This window comes from Pelodiscus sinensis, chromosome 25, assembly GCF_049634645.1.
Source record: "Pelodiscus sinensis isolate JC-2024 chromosome 25, ASM4963464v1, whole genome shotgun sequence".
Taxonomy (NCBI): Eukaryota; Metazoa; Chordata; order Testudines; family Trionychidae; genus Pelodiscus; species Pelodiscus sinensis.
The window spans coordinates 84,748-105,318 of record NC_134735.1 but is presented as its reverse complement, the minus strand read 5'-3'; the positions used below and the strand labels follow the sequence as shown (position 1 = coordinate 105,318).

At 46.5% G+C, this 20,571-nt stretch overlaps 1 protein-coding gene across 1 annotated transcript; it reads right to left on the bottom strand.

Moving 5' to 3' along the window:
• Positions 1-182: 182 nt before the first annotated feature.
• On the bottom strand, positions 183-20,210 carry CAP1 (cyclase associated actin cytoskeleton regulatory protein 1). The gene is made up of 13 exons (XM_075908946.1): positions 20,077-20,210; positions 11,956-12,068; positions 11,351-11,451; positions 9,586-9,663; positions 7,093-7,236; positions 6,924-7,009; positions 5,848-5,953; positions 5,554-5,728; positions 3,997-4,187; positions 3,639-3,762; positions 3,452-3,534; positions 2,819-2,962; positions 183-1,531 (listed from the first exon to the last, which is right to left on the bottom strand). The coding sequence occupies exons 2-13, from the start codon at positions 12,056-12,058 to the stop codon at positions 1,448-1,450; spliced, it is 1,419 nt and encodes a 472-aa protein (XP_075765061.1). The 5' UTR covers positions 12,059-12,068; positions 20,077-20,210; the 3' UTR covers positions 183-1,447.
• Between the last annotated feature and the right edge of the window lie 361 nt (positions 20,211-20,571).

Below are 20,571 nucleotides of genomic sequence, written 5' to 3'. Positions count from 1 at the left end.
GTCTCTGGTTCTGCAATAAGCTTTGCACCCACACACAATTCTGATCTGTCCACTGGCAGAGAGCTCATTGAGCAGGTGTGTGGGGGCAATTTGCATTCCCAATGACCTGAAGCATGTTATTAGCCATAAAAAGCCTCCTAGCTGTACTTTCTCCTCTGAACAGCAAACAAGGGCTAGTGAAATGAGCAGGTTGGCATGAACTTTATTCTACCTTCTGTATAATTTTAAGTACATAAAGGTTTTTTCCACAAGCCTCAGGAGAAGATGAGTACAAGTTACAGACAGTCTCAAAATTTAAAAAAAATTGCATATTTTGCGAGTTTCATCCTAGAGAAAAAAAAAATCACTCACAATGTATAGAGGAAATGCAGTCAGATATGCTTGTGCCACCAGAGGCAGGGAAACTCAAAGATCAAGCACGTGCAGCTCCCTTGATGGGTCAGTGTAGGCCCTGGAACAGAGATGGCATGCCTCCAGCCGAGTAAAGAGCCAAGCAATAAGGGAAGGAGAAGAGGCTGAGAATAGTTTCACATTCTATAGCAACTAAACATGAGCAAGGATGAACGGACCTGATTTAGTTGAACTCTTGTTTACAAAACAAATACTGAATTTGGAATGAATAAAAAGCATCCCTTGCTAGCAAGGAGACAGGTTCACAAGAATTGTCATGGAAGACTGAACTTGAGAGTTCAGCGGCTTAGAAGGAACCCTTTGGGTAAAGATCCCTTGTGGAGAAGGGCTCATAGGGAAGTGGACACTTCAGCTGCTACCTGGACAGACTGCAGAATGGATCATTTACTCCAATGCAATCTTCTGTGGCACCTGTTTACTGCAAATCTTCCCACCATGGCACAAAGAGAATTACATAGAGCAAATAGGAATGTTGAATGGGAAAGTCAAGGTGGAATTGCTACATGGCCAATCCACAGCCTTTGGTCCAGCAAAGCCATTCTCTGCATCTTGTAATGCCACTGATTAGTACACATAGCTGGAGTTAGTAGCAGCTCCCAGTTCCTTCCTGAAACACACCTGCCAGCTCAACTTACCACATTGGGAGGACACCCTTATTTGGATTCAAAGAGGGGCAGCGTTCCTTTCTCACATGAGCAATTTGTCTGAAGAGAACACAAAACAAACCAATGTAACGATCTGAACGCCAGCCACCAAACCTGGCTCTGAAGTTCACCAGAAGTCAGACGTGATTGATGGTGCAGTTAGATTTGACAAGAGGGGGATGATGCACCTTCCTGCAGAAGATCAACTGACCCGCCACCCTACACCAAATCCCAGCCCGAGGTATTTCAGTGAAGGCAGGTAGCTGTGTCTCAGGTAGAAGACAGAAGCAGTTTGAGAGCAGAAAGGTACAGGAAATCTAAGAGAATCATCTGAAAGCAGATTTGTCCCACAGCTAGGGCAAGGAGAGGCACAAGCTGCAATGCCATTCTGCTTAGCCAGCAATTTCCGTCACGCTGGTAACCAGCTTCTGCCCATTCCACAGGGACTTGAACTGTTCAGGGACAGGGAACTCGCTCTGGAGGGTGAAAGAAATGTATAATGAAAAGTCTGATTTATATGAAAGACCAGAGACTATTCCCGTTCTGCCTAGCCTGACAAACCTAGTGGCGGACAAAAGATAATTTGTCTTCCGCTAAGAAGTTACTCCGCTCCCCTGTTCCGTATTCCTCTATAGTGCAGGGCTACTCAACACATCGCCCATGGGCCATATGCAGTCTGTTTCTTTGTGGCCACCCAGTGAAGTCTGGCTTTATGCGGAGCTCAACGTGCAGCCTATGGGTGTGATCCTTTGAACATGGCCTCTACTAGGAATATGCTCCACAACGGTGAAGTGTCTCCCAGGCGGGTGAGTACTGAAAGATGCAAGCAGATGGGCTGGCTGCAACAGATGGGTACAGGGTGTCAGCATTTCTAGCCCCCAGGGAGATGGTGCCAGGAGCGCTGGAACATTGTGGGAAATGCTTTGTATTCATGTCTGTCAATGTGAAATAAGCTATTTGCATATACGTGTGCATGTATATGTGAAATAAGCTATTTGTATATACGTGTGCATGTATATGCAACCACACTTAAGTTGCAGCTCTCGGCACATGCTGTGAGTATCATTGTGGTCCCTGGGGCTTCCAAAGTTGAGTAGCCCTGCTATAGTGTTTTGAGCACTGCAGACATGTACTCTGGGATAAGCAAAAAGGACAAAATTTGATTTAAAACCCAAATACAGAGAACTGGTTTGACAAGTAGATGTGACTTGCTAAATGTAACAACTTTTTCTAGAAGAGTAAACTGAACAAGTCTAAAATTAACAGATCACACATTTCATTCCTCTGTGGACTAGGAGGGCTGAGGGTTACTTCCAACAACAGTGTTTTCATAACAAGTGCCAGCTGGTTAGTGAATATGCCTTCAGAGAAGACAGACCAAGGGAGGGCACCCATGTCTTACATTTGATGGGCTTCAAGAATCCATCCTGCAAATTTAATCTACCCTGCTGGCCACTGTCAGCAGACAGGCTACTGGGCTAGGTGGACCTTTGGTCTGACCCAGTATGGCCGTTCTAATGTTCTAAAAGGGTAAAATACGGAACAAGGTCCAGATATTAGAAAGGCTCTCTGGAGTGAACTGGCAGGTCCTTCACTGAACATCCTTCCCTGGAAGGGGCTAGCGTTTGTCTCAGTAAAACAATGGAACAAGATGTGACACCATAGTTCTTAAATCTCCAATTCCTGCCATTGAACCCTCCCCCCCAACCTCGTTCCAGCTCTTGCTGCCCTCTCCAATCCTTTCATGAAGAGGAAACACTTACAAAGTCACCACTCTCTGTGGGGATGAGGACGTTCATTTCTGAAGACTTGGCACTAACAATCTCACAGTCTAGAGAGCTCTTGCTCAGATACACATGGCAGCCATCTGTCTTATTGATGGAAATTGTTGGCACTTTACCCATTACCTAGTGAGGAAAACAAGGACGTGGTTACAGTAGCATCAGCTTTTCCTAGGGAACCACTAATTTGTTTATTGTTTTGCATTTTCCTCAGGGGATTAAGTCTTTTACACTGGACTCTACCATATCTCTGGAAGGAAGCAATTAACACCTCTGTGCCACAGAAGGTTGAGCAACTTGCCCATAACCACAAATCAAATGTTGGGGCAGAAATTCGATCAGACTCCTATCCTCAGCCCCTGGCTTTCCCTACTAGATTACATTGCCTTTCTGAAGCTGGATAATCCATCCAACTCAGTATGAGGAGTTTGCTCTCTGTTCTTCACCCGTTTAGACAGGGCTGTTTGAAAACCCCTGAATGGAGGGAGATGCTTAATTAGAAGTAGACAGATTGCATCCTGAAAAGTGAACTGGCAGATCTGGAAAGGTGTCACTACAAGATGCAGGACAGAGTTCTATACAATCAGAGTCACAAGGAAGGTTGGGGGCAGTTACCTGAATTTTAACGTCCCTGCAGTTTATGATCTCCACAATGCCTACCACATCATCAAACACCAGGCCTAACTTCTTACAGTTATCTGCAGAGGAGAAAAGATTGCTCACTGTACCATAGCCCCAATTTGATTCAGCCCTTTGATGTGCCAGCAGGCAGAAGCCCAACCCATTGGGACCCAGCACTTACCCACTGTGATAGAGTTGATTTTGCCTTTGATTTGGAGTGTACTGCTCATGCACTTGTAAATATATGCTACCTGCTTCAGCTCTGTGTCACGGATCACCAGGTTGGAGGCATTCTCCTGGTTTTCCTGATGAAAGGTGAAAAATACCCAGTTATTCTGATTTCAAGAGCTACAGATGTAAATATCTATGGAGGTGTCATGTGAACAAAGACCCTTCTACTTCTCTGAAGAATTAAAAAGGCTGCAGAGACTGATTGTTCCTTCAAGTTAATACATTCTAGCTATTTCAAATGAAAGATGTTTTCAGACCCTTCTCAGCTATTGATTTCCCATCACTCTTGCTGGCACATGGACACTCACCACTCTCCACTTCTTGCCCTCCAGCTCTAGCATCGGTGGTTCCTTCTTTGGGGATGATATTTTTGGTGAGCTAGCAGCACAGGCTGGTTTAGGAACAATGAAAGGTTTGGGTCCTGTTCGGACAGAGCCACTTTGATTCTTTAGCCCTGGATTTTTGTGCGTCTTCATATCATCTGAGACATGTTTCAAGCCTACAAGAAAATGTGGTAATTATCTGAGGGGGAGCTGGGTTGGTCTGTATCCACAAAAAACAACAAGACTAACAGATTTACACTGACACCTCCGTACTCCAGATGTCCCAGATGAGGGACACCGGTGGTACAGACCCTGGCAAGTGAAGGAGGAAGTAGTTCCACACACTGCTGCTTCCATCCTCTCCCTGTTCCCCGAGGAGGAGGGGGAACAGCAGCACAGCTACATGCTTCTCTGGAAGATTTTCCCCACCGCTCCCATAGCAGCGGGGAGGCACAGAGCCATGTGCCCCAGGAGTAGGGTGCCACGCAAGTGCCTCACCTCCAACCCCCTGATGCACCCTCATATCCTCTATGGTCTGAAAAATTCCACAATCCAGCATACCAAGTTTCCCAGGCTTCCTGGATTAAAGAGGTTCAAGTGTATGTGGACATACGCTTTTGTGGAAAAAAAATCCACAGATGCAACTGACAAAATGGGTTTTTGTCACGTGCTCCCCCACCCACTGGCCAATTACAGCCTGGGGGTGGGGGATTGCACGAAGCCTTCTCAACTCTGCCCCTTCCCTGCGAGCACTGCGTGGTGCTTCATAGCACCATGTGCTCCTGGCAGGGCAGGAGAAGGCTTTGCGCGGTCCCCTACCCCCAAGGCCCTAATTGGCCTGGTGGCAGAGGAGCAGCAGGGCCTCCACTGGCCGGATCCACCCGCTTGGCAGGTCAGATCTGGCCTGCGGAGGCCCTTTTGCCAACCTCTGATCTAGACGGTACTGGGTCCTGCTGTGAGGGCAGGGGACTGGACTCGATGACCTCTTGAGGTCCCTTCCAGTTCTAGAGTTCTATGATTCTATGAAAAAAGAAACCTGGGGGAAAGATAAGTGTGTTCAGCATTTAATTATATGAGCTCCAGAGCCAGATTTAAAGTGTTATGTTTAGAACTAGAACGAGAATTCTCCAGCTGTTCCATGCTCTCTAGGGAAGATGCAAATCTAGGACCAAATTTTCGTGAGCTTTGTTTTACCCACATTTCACTGGGTCACTGAACATGCAAATGGTAATTTGTGTGCAGGTTTGCACATGGAAGAGCTTCCTTCCCCTCCTCCCCGCTAGTTTTTAAACTACAAAATCTTAACCTTGTTCTTTTGTGGATCTCATGTTCTGAGCAGTCCCTGCCCATTCATCCAGGGGATGCTGTTAGGTAAGAAAACTCTTCCTGCATTGAAGAGATCACTTTTTAGGGTCTGCAGGTAGTGACCCAGAACCCCATGCAGAGACAACCTACAATATTTTCCTTCCATAACCTACTAGCCAAATGGCTCCCCTTCATCTCCCCACCACCCATCAGCCTTCAGTTGCCCAGTTTGCTCACCACAAGTAATGCCTTCTCCCTGATTGATCTGGGCAAATAGCGCTGAGCGGGAAGCAGAGTCATCTGTACCAGTGTGTGTGGGGACTGGAGCAGGAGGCGGAGGAGGTCCAGGTGGAGGAGGAGCAGCACCAGTTGAATGTACTGTAGGTGCACCCATCTCTTTTGCTATAGGACCCTGTAAGAGATGCCCAAGAGGGAGTTAAACTTGTGCGACCACTACTTCCTGTGACAGTCCTATAATACCAGTTTCCCTAGGTCAAAACTATTGATTGACAACATACAGTCAGCACTTACTGTTTTGCTCCAGGTCAGTCCAGTGGTGTGATACTCTTTGATGTATGCCTGCAGCTCCGCCCAGATACTCAGATAAGCTTTCACCCAGTCCACATGCTTCTTATCTCTAAGAGGTACAAGATCAATACAAGGTAAGTAGTGCTTGTTAGTATCTCAGAGATCTGAAACCATGTGGCTGAAATTGGACCCTCAAATTTCCCCACCCCTAGTTTTCAGAGGAGTTTATTTGGAGCTGAGTAGCAACATCAGTGCAAGGAGAGAGCAAAAAGCAACAATTCCCAGCACTAAAGCCTACTTGTGAGAAATTAGGCAGTGGGGTGTTTGAGTCAGAAAGCCAGCCCCCTATACGTAGGCCAGGGGGAAAAGCCAAAGGGTTCCTGGACTGAGTGGGTACATGATCAATGTCAATGTACTTGCTACCAGTGATTTGCTCAGTAACAAACCCAAAATCAACATATTTATGGAAATTTAGCAGTTTCTGAAGTAGAGGTGCTTTAAATAAACCTTGACACTGCTAAAAGAAAGAAGTGGTATTGAGTTTGACAGGCAAGTCTTCAGGGATATGGTAGCTATGTTCCGCTTGCATTAGGGCTTTGTTCACAGCCATTCAAGTTCCACATTCTAGACGCCAACTGAGGGGACATGGCACTAACTAGGACTTTGGAGGCAGAGCTTCAATTCACTGCTCTGCTACACACGCCACATGTGACCTTGGGTGAGTCTCAGTTCCCCATCTGTTCCATGGGGAACACAGCAATACCTCACATTAGAGACTGACATTAGAGACTGTGAAACACTCTGTGGTCTACTGATGCAAAACTTTTATGTAAGTGTTAGGTATTGTTTAATTTTAGGCAACTTGGCTGAAGCAGGCAGGTTAAACAATGCATTAGTGAGGTGCCATTCCAGCCCGGCACAGTAGATGCCGATTTCTGAAACCAAGATATTTTATTATCTTAATCCTTCAGGATTCTACGCTAGATGGCTAACATGTACCCCCATAATTACATCAGAAACAAAAATGTCAGTATTCAGCTGTTTGCACCCTCCCGCTTTGCAGAGCAAGCTGAACCTACACATCCTTATATTCCTTGAGGACCCGGTTGGTGTAAAACATGGCTGCATCCGTCATTTCCTTCACATAGGGGCCAGGCTTTGGGGCCTAGAGAGAACACAACATATTAGAATGAAGGGCTGTTGCAGCAGCAAACCCTGCCTCCCCCAAAGATCCACTGTAGTCCTTACCATAGCCACCCAGCCCAGTGCCGGGATGCTCTCACTGACAGCCGATAGGTGATTGAACAGTTTGCTGCCACGATTTTTCTCCCGGAAGTGCTGCACCACCTGGATTTGTTCCGAAATGGGTTTTAGGAGTGTGGAGAAGTTATTCTGCAACACAGAAAGGAATAGGTAGCAAAGAAGTGGAAGACAGCTGTTCTTAGTATTGTGCCGACTGGAATCCCTCTAAGCTACAGCTTTCATTCAAGATTTGAATTGCCAAAGTTTCAGTTAGATCCCTAGCCCAGCTCCTCCAGTAACAATGCTGTAATTGTTTGTGTCACAAGTTCATTACAAACCAAGACACTTCACTATCTAAACTTAATTCGAAGTTTGAGACTCTCACCCAATCAAATTACTTTTGTGAATTCAATTCAAACCCTTATTTTTTTTTTAAATACTTCAATATCCAAGAGATCTTGCTTTGTAATGTTTATTGAGATAATCGGACATAGGAAATGAGCTGCTCAGCAGCAGCTTTCGCGGGTCATTTAGTTGGTCTACTCTATTACAGGACACACTTTAATAGCTTGAACCAAACCAGAGATGGTCTCATGGACCTCCTCCTTTCCATATGGAATCACACACCTCCCAGTCAGCAGTGATAGATATGGAGCATAATAGAGGAAGCTATTTTTAAAGCAAAGTGCAAAGAGTGTTGTGTCTTTAAGTTCATCTCTTCATTATTCTTTCCTATCTGCCCAGCTGTAGAAGGAGAAGAGGACAGCCAGCTCTCTGGGACCACCAGCCAGCTCCAGTCTAGGAAAGTCTGATCTAGAGCTCTGATTGGGTAAGGCAGGGGTGGGCAATAATTTTTGATGGTGGGGGACACTCCAGGAAGGGACTGGGGTACAGGAGGAAGAATGTGGTCTGGGAGAAGGAGGCAGTTGTGACCTAGGGCAGGGGACTGGGATGTGACCTAGGGAAGAAGGGAATTGTGATTTGGGGTAGGAGATTGGGGTGCCAGATCTGGAAGGGGGGGTATGGGTGCAGAAGGGGCAGAGGGTTTGTATATGTGAAAGGGGAAAGGGAGAAGAGGATTGGGGAAGGGAGGGGCTGGGGTGTCAGAGGCAGGCTCTGGCTGGAAGGCGCTTACAAGAAGAAACCTGAGGCAGACTGTCTGCTGCAGGCTGCTCACTGCTCCACATAGCTCTGCTCTGGGCGCAGGAAGGGAGAAGGCTTCCTACACTGCCCTGATCCCAGCAAAAATTCTCAGCTTCTATTGGCCAGAAACTGAGAGATTGGCCAATGGGAGCTAAGAAATTTTTCTGGGGCAGGGGGAGAAGAGAGGTCAAGAACAGCATGAGAAGTCTCCATCCTCCTCCCCAGCAATCCGGAGCTGGCTTTTTAAAACATGAATTGATCTCTGCCTACAGGTTCCGGCAAGGCGGCTGTGGGCCGGATCCAGTGGCTTGACGGGCCAGATCTGGTCTGCTGGAAGCCTCTTACCTACCCCTGGGGTAAGGGTATGCTTGGGTAAAAAAGCTGCAGAGTTCAGGCATCTGGCATTTTAAACAAGGGACAGAATTGCCTTGAGGCCTACAAGATGTCTTTTACAAAAAGCTATCTAGGAATTAGCCACTTTAAACAAGGCTGATTTGTATCAGATCTACATAGAAGGCCCATTTATGAATTCAACAGACTTCTGTGTTCTAGGAAGTCTCATTTAAGACAGAAAGAAGAACCCTGCAGCTGAACTATACTCTGTACTTATTGTAAGGGGAAGCAGCACAGAAACCCTGACATTCTGAAGCAGGATTAGCAGAGGTGGTAGTTTTCCCACTGGGACACTGCAAGAAGGGGTTTAGATGCTTATCACTAGAGAAATCCAGGTGTAAACAGAAAACTAGTGCATGACTGATCAGATTCCACTCCCAGTCAGAGGTGCTACAGGTTGGGGGAATTGTTGATTTGTTTATTAAGGAAAACAGATTATAAGACTCTAGCCATTATTCAAGTGTCACGCCATATAGAATCACACCCCTATGCTGCCGCGGTGAGAATGTCTGTGTAGCGCTTTGCGGATTTACGAGCACTGTATTATCTACTTAAATCCCAGTACAGCTGCCATTTCACATTTTCTGTGTTGCAGAAAATGGGCTCAATGAGTAGGAAGTGTATCAAATATTGGTGACAGATAAAATATGACTTTCATACAGGTTGCCAAGTGTGAGAAGGAACCACCTCTACTTTGTACATGCTGAGGTAGTTATCGCAAATCCATAAAATACTCCACATCTTTTAGGAGTTTCAGTGAGTCTTGAATCACTCTCTGGAACTAGACCTTTTGTGCGTGCTATTCAGACCAGAAGAGTGCTAAGTCATAAGGCAGATGTCACCTCCTCTCTCAGCTAGGTTTCTCTGGGAGCAATTTTAAGAGCCCAGATTCCTTGGCTTTTGCCATTTTCTGCCAGATTATCCAAGACCTGTGACACCTAGGTTAGAATTCCCCAGACTTACCGCTGATGGCTGCTGACATTGTGATGCGGTCACCAGGAGACCCCTCTCAATCATCAGGCCCTTATGGACCATTTCAGCCTTATAAGGAAAGGGAAAAACAATTTCATATTGTTTAAAAAGCAAAAAGGATGCTCCAGTGATCAGGGTAGTAACCTGGGATTCAGGAGAGGTGTGATGGAGCAGAGAATTGAACCCACATGTCCTGGGTAACCCTGGGAAGTCACTTAGGTAGGGAAAAACACAATTAGCGTCTCACAGCTTTAGTTCACCATTTGTAAAACTTAGCTAACAGGGCATTGTGAAGATATTTAATAGATCATGAGGTGGTCATACACTATGGCTGTGGTCACCAACAGGTCGATCGCGAGGCCTCGACCAGTTGATCGCGAGGCATCCTGTCCGCCCCGCCCCCATTTCTCTCCCACTACCTACCTCCAGTGAAAATGGAGGTAGTGTAGGCTTCCCAGGGATGCACAGAAGTCCTGCAGCTTAGCGCCATTTCCGGCAATTCCGGAAGTAGAGCTAGCTGCTCTGCCGGGTGTACTGCGGGAGGGTGCATCGGCTCCCTGCACCGCACAGGAGGGTTGAGTCGGCCCTGGGGCAGGCACACGTGGGGTTTCCCTGCGCCGGGGCAGTCGGCCCTGGAGCAGGCACGCGGGGGGCTTCCCTGCACCGCGGGTGGGTCGGCCCCAGGGCAGGCACACGCTGGTTTCCCTCTGGGGGCAGGGGAATCCTGGGAGGAGGCAGATACAGGGGACACTCTGCCTCCACTGGCACCCCACTCCCCAGCCCCCACTCTCCAGCCACAGAACTGTCCCCACTCCCCTGTTCCCAGCTACAGAACTCTGTTCCTATTCCTGTCCCCACTGGCACTCTGTCCCCTGCTGCAGAACCCTGTCCTCTGCCCTCCCAGCACCCTGTTCCCTCTCCCCTGCCCCCAGCCACAGAAACTCTGTCCCCACAAAATGTATAATTATAAATGCTTCATTTTAGATTTAAATAGCATGAATAAAAAACAGACCATTTATTTCATAACTATAAACACATGATTTTAATTTTATACATTGCATAATTTAAAAATAAACTGTTTATCAGAGTGTGTAAGTAAGGGCTGGGGATAGCAAATGCGGTCAAGAGGTGAATAGAGAGGGCGGGGCTTCAAGAAAGGGGCGGGGCTTCAAGAAAGGGGCGGGGCTTCAAGAAAGGGGCGGGGCTTCAAGAAAGGGGCGGGGTGGTAGATCTTCGCCTGTTTGGAGATTTAAAAAGTGATCTTGGGTGTAAAAAGGTTGGAGACCACTGCACTATGACAATGAAGGCCATACAGGATAGCTAGATAGAACAATGTAACTACATGTAGACATCAGGAGTATACCATTTACAGAGATCATTCTGGCCTCCCTTACATTGTTTCATTTGTGAAGACAGCTGATTCTGGGCCATTTGGTCTGTTTTTAATGTACATTACAACCCTTATTCTTGGAGATCGGTTCAATAGAAACTTTTGAGTCAGGATACACAAGGCAAGAATTTACCAACACTGAAACTGGGCACCTCTTCCCACTTAGGGGAATACACAATCAAGAGGCAGATGAAGATCCCTTGAGGGTTATCCAAGGATCTACATCTATGCTGAATCTTCCCAAATTAGCTCTTTGCTCTAGGGAGTGGGGAAAAGGAAGCAAAATTCAATGACCTCTGAGTCAGCTCTTAAAAGTCTAGGTTAGTGGTCCCATTTACAACATGGGGAAAAAAGCTAAATCCTTACATGTTTCTGAACATCACCACCAATGTCTTTGCTGATCTTCATATATTCTGCTACTGGACCAGACAGGAGAGCATCAAAAGCTTGCACAAACTGAGCTATTCCTGCAGGAAAAGAGCAGAAGTGTGGGCAGTTAAGGGGCACCAGATGGAAGTATTAATCAGGAGTATTTTCAGCAAATCCTGCCACCTTCCTTCCATTCGTTTTGAAGAGCACTTTGTGGGTAGGATTGTTCAAATCAGAAGGGATGTGCAGTGAGCACAGCTAATCCTCAAGTTTGTAGACATATGCTGTTCTAAATGTACTTTTGCTTAAGAAAGAAGCAGCTTGATAATAAGGAGACAAAGGAAGTACTGCACCCACAGGAAGTTCTTGTTTTAACAGTACAGTAACCACAGGCCCTCCCTGTATTTCTACGTGGGCATGTTATCTGTGTGAAACTGAATTTCCCCTCCTAGTACAGCTATTCAGGTTTACACAACATCAGCTTGCATGCTCTGCAGAAGATCTGCCTTCCAGTATCAGTACTTTCAGTGTCTAGTATAAACATCATCAGCTAGACAGTGTGTTCAGTCCACCTACAGGGATTTGTAGTAGAGGGTCCCTACCTTCAGAAGAGCCATCTCCATACAGATCACGGCTTTGGGACACAGTTTCCAAGCGTTCCACAGCCTTCTCCAACCGCTCAACCAGGCTTTGCATACCTGCCATTGCTCACCACCTGCAGAGACAGACTACCACAATTAGTTCCTTGTACACATCATAAACTGAATGCTCAATATTCTTAGCATTCTCAATGTTAAGATTCCTGCTCAGACTGGGGCATGACTAGTCACATCATCCAGTTTAGGCATTTTAGATGTAGCATGCTTACCCATTGTTCAGATAATACCTTTGATAGCTCAGCTGCCAGAACCCATTTGAGGCTCCACTGGCCAGTCCATAAAGACCAAGTCATATCTATTACATAGTAATTCATAGCCTATCCATGCTAGGCTAGCAAGGACAGCTTCCAGGTATTTTGTTGTAGGTGCTCAGGTACCATGGCAGTATGTGAAGTAGAAGATCCTGACACAAAATATTACAGAATACAGGAAAACCACGGCTGTGATTAGAGCCATAACGGACTACTTGCAAGATTGCTATCAAAGGGTCAGTTCTTTTTCTACATGTATAACAGCTTCATTAGAAAAAGAAAGTTTCAGATAAGATTTGGCAGTTTTGATTCCTCAAAATACATTTGAGGTGGCCATGCCCACACCTGAATTCCAAGACTCCAGCAATGTCTCAACCCACAGAATTAGCATGCCAAACTGAGACATGCTCTGGCACATGCCAAGACAAGCAGCTGCACAAGAGAAGAATGCAAAGCTGCTTCTGAAACAACGTGTCCCTTGTTAATACTTTCTATCTACATGCTGATGTGTCTATACCAGGGAACTAGTCTCTCAGTGCTGCACAAGGGTGACTTAGGCACGTAAGTCATTTAAACTTCTCATTTGGAGAAGTGTATAAAAACTTTCTATTAACTCCTGCTTTACTCAGTACCAGAGAGCTTCAGAACTCACCCTAGGAACACTTAATGCAAAGAGACTGCAGGGAGGGGCAGCCAGCCATATGCTTCAATCTTATCACCATACATTAAGACATTTTGAAGCATGAATCACTATTATAGCCTGAGCACACAACTTCCTTTTATTGCAGACAGCCTCCAGGGCTCAGAACCGTAGCAGGAAGAATTTCACCTTCTGTTGCTGGCTCTAACATGCTCAAAAGGGAAACTGGATTTGTTTGACTATTTAAAAAGCTGATAATAGAACTGTCTCGTAAAGCAGACTTCTATTTTAACTGATTTTACTTTTGTTTGCAAGCCTCCCAAGTCCTGCTATAAAATGTTTTCTCCCTGTCCCATTGAGGATACAAGCCAGATCCAGCATCAGTTAAGAAACACTGATGTCACTAGGAAAAATAAGGTCACTTTCCATCTGATTTGTATGAAGAATCAACAAGAGAGTCACTGAAACACTGGAGAAAGGAGGGGGGTGGGGGGGAGGGAGATCTGATGCAACGTTCCACCCCAGCACATTTACACAACTTCAGAGAGGAAGAGAGCAGTTTCCTCCTTGGAACAGCATCCCCTTTAGTTGACTTTACGGAAAGGTGATCAACAGCTACAAATTACAGCAAGAAGGAGTTTAGAGATGTTTGAGGCGTGTATGTGATGTTGATCATGATTCATACGTCATTGATTCACAATTTCCTAGGATGCCCAGGTACATGTGAATCCTACTCCATACAACAAAGAAGCTACAGCACTCGACTCCTCCCCTCCCACCCTGAATTCAAGAATGAACACCCCGCTCCCCAAACTCAGGGAAGCAATGTTCTAAGGAAGCAGGTTTCCAAAAAGATCTCAGGTTTACAGAAAAGCAAGCATTCAGAGCTGCTATTCTACATCACAGATCCTTAGTGTAGTCCATATGGGGCTTTAATCTGATCAGACCTGTTACCCTGAATCTGTCTGCATTTCAGATAGGGATTATGAACAACAGGAAAGAGTCCAGATGGAGGGATGTTTCCAACCCGGAGGAATTCAACATGTTTCAGGCTTGTACATAGTGGAATGCACAACCCCCCTTCCAAGGGAGCTATTGAAGCCAGAGAGATGTTACTAAGGTTCTCACAGAACTTGAGATGGGCTCCCTCATTCCCACCACTGCTCTGTCAGAATTTTCTTGGGCAGTTTATAGCCTGTGTCAGGAACACCCTACATGTATAGTATTTGAGGTCAACTCTGTAAACTTAGCACCACATAACAAGTGGTGAATTAATTTTATCTTCTAGTTGTGATAGACAAACATGGGTACCCTCAGCGTTAGGGCCCAGTTTATATAGTAACCACTTTGATTTTGCTGCCACGGCACCATCAAGTTACTTAACTGCTGCAAACTCAGGCAAGAGTCTGCTTCACTTCAACTATCTTTCACCAGAACTGCCTAGCATAGCTCATTCTTCTTGCTCACTCTCTCTTCTCCAGATGTAAACAGTTACTCTCCAGATGTAAACAACTTCAAGGGTACTATTTAAGAGCTCTCATCATACAGACCAGAACCTTACTGATGTTGATAAAAGCAGAACCTGCAAACCAGCCAACTTGAATTTAGTGACAGGAAAAGATCATAGCAGTGTACTGGTTGAGCTGTCATCTAATATAATATGAAATGCCAAAACAAAAAAGGTAATAAAATGATAATCTATAAATTATGGATTCTAACTTGGTTCTCTGAAGGTCTGTAATGCAGTAAGATACAAACAAATAATTAAGATTTCACTATCAGTAACAGGATTGTAAATTGAGATCTCAGGGATTATTTTTATCCATTACAATCTTTGCATGCGGAAACTTTAATGTCTTTCTGAACTGGAATTTTACATCAAACACCAGGGCTAGCTCTTCAGATAAACAAGGTTTTGAGGTTCAGAGGAGACCCTAACATTGTAGCTATATCCCAGAATTAAGTTTAGGTCTTGTTCACCTGGAAAGTTTTTCCAAATGTTGCTTTTCTGTTAATAGTTACAAGTGAGGTCTTCAAGAACCAACTCTAGTTAGTTTCAGATCTATTAACAGGCCAGTTAAGAACTCATGTTGACTCTCCCATGCATTTCACTCAGAGATCAATTTACTTCCAGAGCATCTAAAAATAAGATTTTTGGTTTTAAGCTACTCTCCAGCATTTAATTAAGATTATTTTCTCAGGACCCCACACACCCTGGCACTCTCTCACACTTTTCACGTAGACATGGGTCTTCCAACTACACTTAGCAATCTGCCTTGTACAAGACTCAAAACAATACGTAACACAAACTTAAAAAACAAATAGAACGGTCAGATTTAGAGGTATAACTGCTAATTAATCCAAACAAAACAATTCTGACACGCCCTAAAATAGAAAACTTCCTCCTGTGCAGGAATTGACACTTTCTCTGATAACCAGTTAAATACCAGTACTTCGAGTCAACAAGTTCTGATACAATTGTATGGGTTTGGTGAAGCAATTCTAGCTTAGCAGGTCAAGATATGAAACCTTAATGTTATAGCTTATCTAGTTTAATCATTTTTTAGTATAATGTTAGTTTTATAACTTCTCAACAGTCCCCCACATCTTAGAGTTAGATGTGCACCCTCTGCTCAGATTCATTCTTTGAAAAGTATAAGAAGCTGTGAGCCTCCTGTTACCAACAGCATTATGAGTATTTCCTATTTCTGCAATCCTACCGACAATTAAGCTGAGAAAATATAGGACTTTATTTTTAAGTTAACAGTCTGAGCTGACCTCCTGAGAGGTTTTATACTACTTCTGAGACTTGTATCTTCTAAAAGCTTAAAAATCTGTTTCTAACTAGTTCAGTACACCATCTGAGTGAGGCTTCAGTTGAAGGAGAGCAAGGCAGTAACCAGAATGATTGACTAAGGGTTTGATGCATCTTGGGAGTTACCAGGGCTAGCAGTGAATACATTATTACTGCTCACCCCCGATGGCTGCCAAGACACAAGGTTCTGTAGTCTCCTGTCTAAATACTTTTTTACATTGACCCTGAAATGAAGATATTTAATGCCAATACCTCAGGACTCTTATTTCTGATTTAGAAAGTTATCCCATAATTGATATTCTGTCAAACATGAGAGAAAAAACATCAACCACCTAGTTGGATCCTATTAAGCACTCCTATATAACAACTTCAACTGAAATCACTAGAACTTTACCTGGATAAAAAGCTTGCTAGCAAAATTTTTTGTTAATTGAGTGACATGACTCTGAAGTATTCTTTTTTCTCTAGAATTACTTGCAACACAAGATTTGCACTTATCAAATACCCTGCTACACTTCCTATCAGGTTGAATAGTCCAGCACAGATTCCCTCTTTTTAAAATCTGAGTATGTAACATACACCTATCCTACAAATAATTTGGAAACTCAAAATTTAAACTAGTTTGACACAGTACTAAGTCATCATGGATTCAGGACTAGAGAATGGAATATGCTTCCTTTAATATAGATAGTTTGGTCTAAAGTTGATAGACCATGGTCACAATGGGCTCTTTAGAGGCAGAGAAGTATTTTAGAGTCCTCAAAATCACACAAAGATCCACTTTAACTTTTCTCCCCAAGAGGAGGTTAACTTTTGTCACAACAGGACAGAGTGCTTTCCTGAGGTTAACTTTCTACAACTGTTATGCATGTCTAATTCAGGTGTTGGTAACTCTAGCATGGTACCAGAAATTGGCATGACAAATCCCATAGTTTGGCACAGAAGAGCTGCCACTCCAGTTTTGCATGACAGTGGACCAGCACAGTGAAGACCGGAGGATCAGTTGCATTTTGGTCAGGAAAGTTAAACCTTGATATCAATTTCACTGTGAAATGGAAGAGTGAGGAGAAAATAGCAGTACAGAGAACAAGAGAAAGAGAACATCAAGGTGACATGTAAAGAGGTACCAATGGTTTGAAATAGCTGTCCTACCCTTATTAAAGGAAAATTCTTTCGGTACAGCAGCATTAAAAGATACTGTATATGCAGTACTGTAGTTGAAAATCAGATACAGTGATCAAGTTCACCACTTATGTCCGAATGACTCATTTTAGGGATGTATTAGTGTAGTCGATTAACAGTAAGCGAAAGCTTATAGGTTAATGTTACAGATAACATTCATTTCCTCCCCTTGCCATTACATTTTTTAGAAGGCTGGCCAGCAGCCGGCTCAGTCCTGGCTTGCAACAGGTCGGGATCTACCCCTGCTGCAGCTCTGCATTTAAAGTGTACTAGGAGCTGGCCAGGTAGGCAGCCTAGCTCAGTTCTGGCTTGTGCTGGGTCCAGGGCTCAGACCCCACCCTAGACAGGGGCTTCTGCCACTACACACTTTTGCCTCTGATACAGAGCACACTGGCTGCTGGCCCTGCCCCCGGGGGCAATAGAATAGTCGACTAATCTACAAGAATTCATGAGGTTACTCAACTAGTCAATTAACTGATAGTGAACATCCCTAACCCATTCAGGAGTAGGGATGTTAAATATCGGTTAACTGAATAGTCGAGTAACCTCATGACATTTTATCGGTCAGTCGACTATTCTATAGTCCCAGAGGCAGGGAGAGGGGGAGAGAGGAATTCGTGTAGGCTATAGCATTAACATATAACCTTTTGCTTATCGGTTAAACGACTACCCTACTACATCCCTATTCAGGAGATGCCAGTCTCTTTAGTCTGCACCTCTGGTTCACCTTCTAATATGTCACATCACACTACACCTCTGCAGAAAGGTGAATAGGCATTTGACATGCCCAGCTTTTCGTGTTAATGACTATAGGTCAACAGTGAAGAATTAGCAATCAGAAAAACTGAAGTAAAACCAAGCCCAGGGGGTAGAGTTTCTAGATTGAGTTGTGTTTCACACAAGGTTTTCACCATAGATTTTCACCATTATCTGCATTTGCTCATACTTCAATCCACAGAATGGTGCTATATGGAGGAAAACAGACCTACTCTGTTAGAGTGCCACACACTTACACTGGTATACTAAGCCTATGTGAGGATTGCCAAATGCTTTATGAATACACATGAATTTAACATTTACTCCCCTGGAAAGTATTTGGATCTAATTATTTCTGTAACAGTCACAAACATGTATTCTTCCGATTAAACTCAGAGTTTATTTTGTTGACAACAGAAGTGTTGCTTACAGCCAACTGTTGAGGCAGGAAGTTGTCAGAAAAGCCCAAACCTCTTTTCCTGACATAATGGATGACAGCTGTAACTAACAGTCATCATTAAACTGACCACAGCAAGAGAAGTGCACATTAATATTTATGGCTTATTGAATAGTTAAGTGACCCTGTTTAACTTTGTTTTATATCTAGAGTAGCAGATCTCTCTCACACACACCCCTTCCCTTTCACTTCCATGCAAATCCCTTTAGGCAGAGAAAGCAGCTCATATGACAACTAAACAGAAGTAGTTCCCCTAAAATGATATTCTCACTGAAATGTAATTGATTTTAACATGTGGCTAAAGGAATCTACTCAGAAAAGCACCTTAGAGCCAACTATTTGATTTAGGGCAGAAAGTACTGGGAGGGACCCCACTCCTATCCCCGCACATGCCCCCCACTCTCCTCACAGGCCCGGGGGGACGACTCCACTCCCATTCCCATGCATGCCCCTGCACTCCCGCCATACACCTGTGGGGGACTCTGCTCCCATCCCACCCCCACCCTCCTCACTCAAGGCGGGGGGGAAGGACTCCGCTCCCCCACGTACACTTCCCGCCATACACCTGTGGGGGACTCTGCTCCCATCCCACCCCCACCCTCCTCACTCAAGGGGGGGGGTGAAGGACTCCACTCCCCCAGGTACACTTCCCGCCATGCACCTGTGGAGGACTCTGCTCCCATCCCACCCCCACCCTCCTCACTCAAGGCGGGGTGGGGGGGAAGGACTCCACTCCCCCAGGTACACTTCCCGCCATACACCTGTGGGGGACTCTGCTCCCATCCCACCCCCACCCTCCTCACTCAAGGGGGGGGGGTGAAGGTCTCCACTCCCCCAGGTACACTTCCCGCCATGCACCTGTGGAGGACTCTGCTCCCATCCCACCCCCACCCTCCTCACTCAAGGGGGGGGGAAGGACTCCGCTCCCCCAGGTACACTTCCCGCCATACACCTGTGGAGGACTCTGCTCCCATCCCACCCCCACCCTCCTCACTCAAGGGGGGTGTGTGAAGGACTCCACTCCCCCAGGTACACTTCCCGCCATGCACCTGTGGGGGACTCTGCTCCCATCCCACCCCCACCCTCCTCACTCAAGGCGGGGGGGGGGGGAAGGACTCCACTCCCCCAGGTACACTTCCCGCCATACACCTGTGGGGGACTCTGCTCCCATCCCACCCTCCTCACTCAAGGGGGGGGAAGGACTCCACTCCCCCAGGTACACTTCCCGCCATGCACCTGTGGAGGACTCTGCTCCCATCCCACCCCCACCCTCCTCACTCAAGGCGGGGGGGGGGGGGAAGGACTCCACTCCCCCAGGTACACTTCCCGCCATACACCTGTGGGGGACTCTGCTCCCATCCCACCCCCACCCTCCTCACTCAAGGCGGGGGGGAAGGACTCCGCTCCCCCAGGTACACTTCCCGCCATGCACCTGTGGAGGACTCTGCTCCCATCCCACCCCCACCCTCCTCACTCAAGGCGGGGGGGGGGAAGGACTCCGCTCCCCCAGGTACACTTCCCGCCATGCACCTGTGGAGGACTCTGCTCCCATCCCACCCCCACCCTCCTCACTCAAGGCGGGGGGGGGGAAGGACTCCGCTCCCCCAGGTACACTTCCCGCCATGCACCTGTGGAGGACTCTGCTCCCATCCCACCCCCACCCTCCTCACTCAAGGCGGGGGGGGGGAAGGACTCCGCTCCCCCAGGTACACTTCCCGCCATACACCTGCGAGGCCCCCACTTTCATCCCCATACACCTTTCTCCCCCCTCAGGCGGCCTGCCCCCCCGGAACCCTGCTCCAGGGCGAGGCGCCAGGAGAGCCCCAGGCTGTAGGCAGCTTGCCCCCCGCGCGGCCGCTCTCTAGGGGCCCGTCGATCCGGGTGCCCCGCGCTTTCCCGCCGGAGGCCCCAGTCCCAGCACCTCTGTCCGGGCGGGGTACCCCAGCCCGGCCTCTCCCCTCACCTCCGCGCGCGGCTCCCTCCGCTTCCGCCTGCAGACAGCGCCCAGCAACCCCCGCGCCGCCACTTCCGGCCTCCGGCCTCACCCACACTACGCATGGGGTGGGACAGAGGAAAGCTCCGCCCCTCTCCGGGAAGGCGGCTCGGGATTGGACAATGAGATGGGGCGTGGTTGGCGGGATGGCTTAGCAGCACTGCTGCAGGCAGGAGAAGGAGTCCAGGGGGCGGGGTCTGATCTGAGGCGGCTGTAGAATGGGCCCCCCCAGAGATGGGCTTTGAGGGGGGGGGTAGAGAATGGGAAAGCAGCTCGTATGGCAACTAAACAGATATAACTACATGTGTTACCCTCATACTCCTCTGCTCTCCCAGAATAATGGGGGGGGGGGGAGAGTTTGCTTGTCCTAGGGGATCATTCCTCTTCTCTGAGTGCAGCTAAATCTTCCCTACCAGAAATGTCTTTGTTGCTTGCTCATAATTATACTTCTGGAAAGCAAATCTT

Coding starts and splice junctions, on each gene's coding strand:
- CAP1 (XM_075908946.1), bottom strand. CDS start 12,058: ATGGCAGGTATGCAAAGCCTGGTTGAGCGGTTGGAGAAGGCTGTGGAA. Junction 7,237..9,585: donor AATGTCAGCAGCCATCAGCG/GTAAGTCTGGGG, acceptor TCTGTGTTGCAG/AATAACTTCTCCACACTCCT. Junction 5,729..5,847: donor GACTGACCTGGAGCAAAACA/GTAAGTGCTGAC, acceptor CATCTCTTACAG/GGTCCTATAGCAAAAGAGAT.